The sequence below is a fragment of the Balaenoptera musculus genome, chromosome 8, assembly GCF_009873245.2.
Source record: "Balaenoptera musculus isolate JJ_BM4_2016_0621 chromosome 8, mBalMus1.pri.v3, whole genome shotgun sequence".
Taxonomy (NCBI): Eukaryota; Metazoa; Chordata; class Mammalia; order Artiodactyla; family Balaenopteridae; genus Balaenoptera; species Balaenoptera musculus.
The window spans coordinates 42302401-42311463 of record NC_045792.1 but is presented as its reverse complement, the minus strand read 5'-3'; the positions used below and the strand labels follow the sequence as shown (position 1 = coordinate 42311463).

General features: G+C 40.8%; 1 protein-coding gene across 1 annotated transcript; it reads left to right on the top strand.

Moving 5' to 3' along the window:
- LOC118899501 (tripartite motif-containing protein 64-like) lies at positions 1 to 6172 on the top strand. The gene is made up of 6 exons (XM_036861286.1): positions 1 to 414; positions 926 to 1021; positions 1726 to 1956; positions 2722 to 2744; positions 4550 to 4647; positions 5679 to 6172. Exons 1-6 carry the CDS (start codon positions 1 to 3, stop codon positions 6170 to 6172), a joined length of 1356 nt encoding a protein of 451 aa, XP_036717181.1.
- Positions 6173 to 9063: the final 2891 nt, after the last annotated feature.

Sequence of the window (9063 nt, the reverse complement as noted above, 5' to 3'; positions counted from 1 at the left end):
ATGGATTCCGAAGGATTCATGCAAGCTTTCCAGAATGAACTAACCTGCTCCATCTGTATGAACTACTTCATAGACCCTGTCACCATAGACTGTGGGCACAGCTTTTGCCGTCCCTGCCTGTACCTCTGCTGGGAGGAAGACCAGACTCCAAAGAGCTGCCCTGAGTGCAGGGGACTGTTAGAGAAGCCCGATTTCAAAACCAATATTGTACTCAAGAGGCTGGCTTCCCTCACCAGACAGGACGCAGCTAAACAAACCAACAGCTCGGAGGCGCAGATCTGCATGACACACAAAGAAGCCAAAGGACTCTTCTGTGAGGTTGACAAGACCCTGCTCTGTGGTCCCTGCTCTGCGTCCCCAGAGCATGCAGTTCACAACCACCGTCCAGTACAATGGGCTGCTGAGGAATACCGGGTAGGTGATGCTTCTAAGGCAATTAGGAACCTATAGGCTCCTAAATCAGAGAGAAAGGTGAAGATGATAATGAAGTTGATGGGGATGGAGATGGTGGAGGTGGGGATTTTTCAGTGTGGGTCCCAAGATAGAAATGTATCATTTCAGTGTTGTTGCCCAATTGTCCAAACATGTGGAAATGCTGCATCCTGGGGCATGTGGCAGCACGAGGCATACTGGCTTCTGATGTGAGCTTGAGGCTTTCTCAGTCAGGTTATATAAACATATGAGTCTCAATTTCTTAGGAAATGGATTCCATCATCTGTAAAGTTCCTCCAGTTTTCTAGGATACATCTCTGTCATTTCTGATATTCAAAATATTAGAATCAGACTAGATTAATGTGGAAAAATCTGATCACTTCATTTTAAATCACAATTACTGGTTTTTCAATGACTCCCTTTGCTCATAATTAAGGGGATGAAATTTACGGTATCATCATCTGTGTCACTAAAGCTTATGGGTATTTTGCAGGAGAAACTTCTAAAGAGAATGGGCTCTTTATGGAAAATGACACAAGAAATGCAAAACAATCTGAATCTGGAAACTCACAAAACTCAGTCATTAGAGGTAAGGATGAAAATGTTCCTTTTCATTTGTATGAATATTGACATAATTCTAGCTTAGACTTTTAGCCTAGTTTAAGTTCCCAGTTAAAGGACAGTGGTCTCTTCCCTGGAGAGGTAGTGGTTTCAAATGACGTAGCAGTGATCACAAATATACAGGCCAATAAAAGGTATTTCAAATATTGCTAGTATATGGGAAAACCAGGGCATGAAAATTATTCATAGTCCAAATTTTGAAGATTTGGATAAACTTTCTCAGATACGGATGATAAGGGAACATTGCACTCAGTGTGGCTCTAAAAGAGAGGAGAGGAATAGAGTAGTACCTAGAGGAAAAATAAAGAATATTTTTTAAACTGTATACTATGGGGTTTACATAATTAAAAAAAATATTTAGGAAAGTCAGGCAAAGGAACAGAAAAAAAAGAAGATTCAGGTAAGAGACAAAATTAAAAATGGACAAAGAACCCTGAAGAAACCTCCTAGGGAGAGAGCCTGGGACCCCTCTGATGGCTTGATTTAAACAGGGAAAGAAACTAGGAATATAGAGAAAGGATGGGCCGGAAGGACCAGCAAATATTCCAGGCCTTTTGAAATGTGAGGCAGAAAGTTTGTGAAGAACTTTCCCGATGACAGTAAGGAAATAATATTTGACGTTTTCTGTTGAGAATGAGGACGAGTGATTCTTTGAATCCATTATCTCTGCAGAACTATGTGGCCGTAAGAAAGGCGATGATCAAAGTTCAGTATCAGAGGATCCACCTGTTTCTCCAGGAGGAGGAGCAACTCCATCTGGAGGCACTGGAGAAAGAAGCGAAAGAGACTTTCCAACAACTCAGGGAGAGTGAATTCAGAATGACTCAACAGAAAGAGAGTCTGAAAGAAATGTACAGAGAGCTGACCGAGGTGTGCCACAAGCCTGATGTGGAGCTGCTCCAGGTGAGAAGGGAGGTTCCATCCTCAGAGACAGAAGTACTATTCTGGGCACCGTTGCCATGACATTGAAATGGTACCTGCATATACTCTTATCTCAGCTAAGGGATGATGTTCCTTGACTCCCATTATCTTATTTGTCCAGTCCCTTATTTCTCACAGCCTGGTAATCTTTGGGAGGTTTTTTTTAAAATCCTTTTATTAGCTAACATAGGAGAAAATTATTTCAGTGTGATCAGGGGGACTCTCCACACAGATTATCCAAAACCAGCAAAATTCTGTAGCCAGGAAAAGTTAACTTTGTTGGAATAATTTTGAATATATGTTCCCCTAATCCCTTGTCACTCTGTTATCCCATACTTACTGAAGACATTGAGGTTTTGCCCATTGTCTAGAAAAATTTAGAACTGGTAATCAATTTCAATGTATTCTGTAATTCATTTTGTATGGTCCCCTGTTTTGCTTTAATTGTTACCATAAATGATGAGATCTCTCCTTGGGAATAGGACAGGGCAATGAGTGACATTGGAGACCTAGATGTTGTTGCATCATCACACAGACTCTTTCTGGCCTTCTTCCTTCCGTAATGCACCCTGACTAAGTCCATCATGTTTTAGTTTAGGTTCTGTTATTAAGATAACCTCTAATTGTTCCTTAGAGAAGAATCAGAGAATAAATACCTTAATGAAAGGAACAAACAGGAATACTAAAGAAGATGCAAAAGGACAGAACTCTGATGATTAACATCATCTTTTTTTTTTTCCCTCGCAGGACTTGGGCAATGTATTGGAAAGGTGAGTTTACACTAAAGATTTCTGATTTCTGAGAATGTTTCTGTCTTTTTGATGAAGTAAATGTACAATCATCCCTTAGTACCATGAGGATTTGGTTCCAGACCCTCCCTCATGCCTAAATCTGAGTATGTACAATCCCTTATGCAAAATGACATAGTATGTACAAATAACTTACAAACATTTTCTAGTATCCTTTAAATAATCTCTAGACTACTTCTAACACCTATTATAATGTAAATTAAATGCTATGTAAATAGTTGCCTGGTATGCAGCATTTTCAAGTTTTACTGTTTGAAATTTCCTGATTTTTTTTCTGAATATTTTCCATTCAGATTTCACAGTTTCAAATCATGATTGAATCCACAGGTGTGGAATCCTAGGAAATGGCAGATGGACTGTACATTTTTTGAGCTATTAACATTGTTTTTGTGGCTGTTTTCTATTTTATTTCAAAAGAGTTCCGAAGACCTTCTACTCCTTGGTCTCAGAAGTTTCCTGCTCATTTTGTTGATTTCAAATATACCTAAAAGGCTTCTGACATTCTGGACTTTGTTCCACCTGTCTAGCCTTACCACAATAAAACGTCCTGAACGAAATTTTCTAAGCTGTAATACAGGAAGAACCTACCTGAGTGAGTTGGAAGGTGAATAATACTGGAAAGAGGTAGATTCCCTAAGAGTGGGAAGAGGGGCTGCGATTTTGTTCCTAGAAGTAGCAGTGACTCAACCTGTTCCATCACTGAAAGCCCCCTTGTAGGCTGGACCTCAGAGGGAATGGCTTCCTGGTGCCCACTGGGAAGTTAGACTTTCGGGACAAGGGCAGCCAGGCTGGAATTGGATTCCCTTGCTGGGCTGACGAGAGCAAAGCTGTCTGGCTCAGTGTACTCTTCCTTTTGGTGACTACTTGCTGACTGAAGTACAAAAGCTTTGCCTGAATTTGTGCTCTCTGTAAAATTCCCAGGATCTTTGCCTCACCTGAGATGGAATAGAGCAAGTAAACAAACCTCAAAATTTCTAGAAATAGGGGCTTCCCTGGTGGCGCAGTGGTTGAGAGTCTGCCTGCCAATGCAGGGGACACGGGTTCGAGCCCTGGTCTGGGAAGATCCCACATGCCACGGAGCAACTGGGCCCGTGAGCCACAATTACTGAGCCTGCGCGTCTGGAGCCTGTGCTCTGCAACAAGAGAGGCCGCGATAGTGAGAGGCCCGCGCACCGCGATGAAGAGTGGCCCCCGCTTGCCATAACTAGAGAAAGCCCTCGCACAGAAACGAAGACCCAACACAGCCATAAATTAAAAAAAAAAAAAAAAAAAATTCTAGAAATAGAATAATGACTAAAATGAATGGGGCATTTGAAATTTGATAATTTATATTTTGCAAAAAAGTAAGGTAACATATTTTTTTATCCCCAAGAGTGTCGAATATAATGAATGCCCAATTAACCAAAAATGGGAGAATTCTGATGAAATATCTTGGATTAAAAACGGCTTCTTTTGAAGATTAGGATTGACATGTATATACTACTATGTATAAAATAGATAGCTAATGAGAACCGACTGTACAGCACAGGGAACTCTACTCAGTGCTGTGTGGTGACCTAAATGGGAAGGAAATCCAAAAAGGAGGGGATATATATATACATATAGCTGATTCACTTTGCTGTACGGCAGAAACTAACACAATATTGTAAAGCAACTATACTCCAATAAAAAATATATAATAAACTAAATTAAAAAATGGCTTCTTTTGTAACAGTTGTGTGATTAACCTTTGACCCTGAGGTGTAACTGATATCATTTTTTTACAGGACTGATTTGGTACAGATGCAAAAGCCTCAGCCAGTGAACCCAGAGCTCACTTCCTGGCCTGTCAGTGGAATCCTAGACATGCTGAACAACTTCAGAGGTAAGAGTCAGCGCTTTGGTATCAGGCTTCCATTTCTTTGGTGGTTCTTGGGAAGGAGCCTTCTTTGATTTTATTTTTTCTGACATGAAGTTAGTACATGACTTTCCAAAGTTGTTATATCTTTTCTGCCAATACAGTCATGCCACAAAGAACAAGGCTGAACTTTGCAACCTATACTTTACTGCAAATGCAAAGCAAGGTACATATTTTTAGTTACATCTGAAATAGGCAGAGCAAGAAGAGAGCAACTGGATTGATCAGCTAGTTATAAAGAAATAGAATATTTAGTTCTCAGAGTAGCAGTTAATGTTGTATGTTTATTCAGTTTATTTCACTCTTGAAAGGTTATATATGGCATTGCTGGTTTTAATTTGTTCTATATTACAATTGTGATTATCATGCATTATACAAAGAATATTTCTTATTTCTATAATTACTAACTTTTGACAAAATAGACTACAATTGGCTTAGGCAGAATCATTGTAATGCTGTTAGATCAATCTCAAAATAATTGAAAGGTGAGGGATATGTGAACATGGTTAGTCATAACATGCTTTTAGAAGCTTCCAAACTATTCATTGATGGATTTCTATTAACATTTTTGCTTTGAAAACTTGCTAGGTAGAGACTCTAGCCCAACAAATACCTGCATAATATCAAAGTGCTCTCTATATATTAAACAGTGTTAAAGACAAAAGACACAAGAAAAGTTTTCTAAAGTAAAGAAAAAAATAAAATTTTATGTGTCCTGAAATAAACTATCAAGAATTTGACATTAAATTAGACTTCACATAGTTCGTGATATGTCTGCATGATTTTTTCTTTTTCTATCTGATTTGAGGTGTTTCTATGTGCTGTAGAGATAGTTATAACTCTTGTTCTTCATAGAAGAGCCAGTCTGAACTCCCTTTAGTCTTCGTTTTGTATTTCCTTGGAGGAGGGAAAAATGAAAAGACTCATTGGGTAGAGAGCCTCTGCCTCTCAGGCCATGGAAATCTCACTTGTTGACCACATTTTTGCTCTTTCTGCAGTGGATAACGTTCTGAGTCAGAAAACGACCATTCACAATGTGAGCCTTTCTGAGGATGATACAACTATGATATATGGAGATGACCATCATGGCGCGTCCAGAGAGCTCCAGGGTGCAGAGAGTTTTGTGGCCTGGGGAGCTGTGGCCTTCACCTCCGGAAGGCATTACTGGGAGGTGGATGTGACACACTCCTCGAACTGGATTCTGGGAGTCTGTAAAGATATCTTGACAAGCAATACTGTTATCAGTATTGATTCTGAAGAAGCATTTTTGCTATTTTCTATGAAAGTGAACAATCATTATATTCTGTCCACGAACTCCCCACCCTTAATTCAGTATGTGCAAAGGCCTCTGGGTGGGATTGGAGTGTTTCTGGATTATGACAATGGAACTGTGAGCTTCTATGATGTTTGCAGAGGTTCCCTCATATATAGTTTCTTTCCTTCCTTCTTTTCCTCCCCTCTGAAGCCTTTCCTTTGCCTTAGGTCTCCATGAATAGTCAAGTTCCGTGACCATTTATTAGATGAACTTCTTGTCGGAGGAAGTTACTGTCCTGAAACCTCATGTGAGGCTACAGGATGATACTTGACTGTCTCTGAGCCTATTGTAATTTAATGGAACATAATGATGGTATGTTGAATGTATAAATTTGTTAATTAAATGATCTATTAATAAAAACTATTTATTATGGAGCATTTCTAGAATATAATCAATAGATATACTTTTTTTAAAATAATATTTGTATTAAAATAAAAAATTACATATCATAAAGTTCATTTACATTTTAAGCAATGTGTTTTTCTTCCATAGTTGAACCATGTTGGGGTATAAGAATGAAGTAGTATATATCTCAGCCTAGTAAGCAAAAGGAATAGTTCAGTTTTTTCTTCAAGTGTGACCTAGTTGGTTGGATCCATGTTTTTGACAGATTTGGTCAAACCCTTTCTTTTTGTCAAACATTTAGACTTTCTCTAAACCCTAGTCATTCAGCACATCACAGCTCATCCACAGCTTTTCCAGAAAGTATTCCCTGACTCCACAGACCAGTGTAGTTCCTCTTATAACACACTCTCTGAGCATATGTCATCTCATCATAATATTCAACAAACTTTCCCCAAATTACTAGATACTTTTTACTACCAGACTGAAAATTCTGAGAGAGTAAGGATGGCCTTTGACTCATTTACTACTATATTCCCACTATCCAATGAAGCACTTAGAACATAACAAAAATAAATATAAGGCAAATGAATGGACAAATACATGAGTGAAAGAGCTAATACGCAGAAAAAGTATTCTATCATCATTAAAATTTCCTAAAATGTAGCTAACATAATACACATAAAATACTAATGAATAATGTCAACCAAAGACAGGAAATTGATTTGCAGATTCACAGCCTGTGAAAATTACATCCTAAAGTTTGAGATATCAAGAGCAATAGAATAATATTGTTTTATACAATCGATTTTGAGATTTCCCTACGATGACCAATATAATCTAAAAGAGATTATTACTTGCTGAGGGGACCTTCAAGATTGCAGAGGAGTAAGACATGGAGATCACCTTCCTCCTCACAAATACATCAAAAATACAACTACATGTGGAACAACTCCTACAGAACACCTACTGAATGCTGGCAGAAGACCTCAGACTTCCCAAAAGGCAAGAAACTCCCCATGTACCTGGGTAGGGCAAAAGAAAAAAGAAAAAACAGAGACAAAAGAATAGGGCTGGGACCTACATTTCTGGGAGGGAGCTGTGAAGGAGGAAAAGTTTCCATACACTAGGAAGCCCCTTCACTGGCGGAGATGGGGGATGGCAGGGGGGAAGCTTCAGTGTCACAGAAGAAAGCACAGCAACAGGGGTGCAGAGGGCAAAGCAGAGAGATTCCACGCAGACGATCAGTGCCAAACAGCACTCACCAGCCTCAGAGGCTTGTCTGCTCACCCACCGGGGCGGGTGGGGGCTGGGAGCTGAGGCTCTGGCTTCGGAGGTCAGATCCCAGGGAGAGGACTGGGGTTGGCTGTGTGAACACAGCCTGAAGGGGGCTAGTGCGCCACAGCTAGCCGGGAGGGAGTCCAGGAAAAAGTCTGGACCTGCCTAAGAGGCAAGAAACCATTGTTTCAGGGTGCGCGAGGAGAGGGGATTCAGAGCACCACCTAAATGAGCTCCAGAGACTGACGCAAGCTGTGCCTATCAGAGCAGACACCAGAGATGGGCATAAAACACTAAGGTTGCTTCTGCAGCCACCAAGAAGCCTGTGTGCAAGCACAGGTCACTATCCACCCACCACCCGCCCCGGGAGACTGTGCAGCCCGCCACTGCCAGGGTCCCATGATCCAGGGACAAATTCCCCGGGAGAACACACGGCGCCCCTCAGGCTCTTGCAACGTCATGCTGGCCTCTGCCGCCACAAGCTCGCCCCGCATTCCATACCCCTCCCTCCTCCCGGCCTGAGTGAGCCAGAGCCCCCTAATCAGCTGCTACTTTAACCCCATCCTGTCTGGGCGGGAACAGATGCCCTCAGGCGGCCTACACACAGAGGCCAAAATTTAAATTTAGGGTCAAAGGCAAAGCTGAACCACAGGAGCTGTGCGAACAAAGAGTAAGGGAAATTTCTCCTAACAGCCTCAGGAGCAGCGGATTAAATCTCCACAGTCAATCTCATGTACCCTGCATCTCTGGAATACCTGAATAATGAATCATCCCAAAATTGAAGTGATGGACTTTGGGAGCAACTGTAGACCTGGGGTATGCTTTCTACATCTAATTTGTTTCTGGTTTTATGTTTATCTTAGTTTAGTATTTAGAGCTTATTAACACTGGTAAATTTGTTTATTGATTTGGTTGCTCTCTTCTTTTATTTTATATATAAATATATTTTTTCCCCTTTTTCTCTTTTTGTGAGTGTGTATGTATATGCTTCTTTGTGTGATATTGTCAGTATAGCTTTGCTTTTACCATTTCTCCTGGTTTCTGTCTGCCTTTTTTTCTTTTTTTAAATTTATTTATTTATTTATTTTTATTTTTTTGGCTGTGTTGGGTCTTCGTTTCTGTGTGAGGGCTTTTTCTAGTTACGGCAAGCGGGGGCCACTCTTCATCGCGGTGCACGGGCCTCTCACTATCGTGGCCTCTCTTGTTGCAGGGCACAGTCTCCAGATGCACAGGCTCAGTAGTTGTGGCTCACGGGCCTAGTTGCTCCGTGGCATGTGGGATCTTCCCAGACCAGGGCTTGAACCCGTGTCCCCTGCATTAGCAGGCAGATTCTCAACCACTTCGCCACCAGGGAAGCCCTGTCTGCCTATTTTTTTTGGATAGTATTTAGTGCTTGTTATCACTGGTGGACTGGTTTTCTGGTTTGGCTGCTCTCTTCTTTCTCTCTC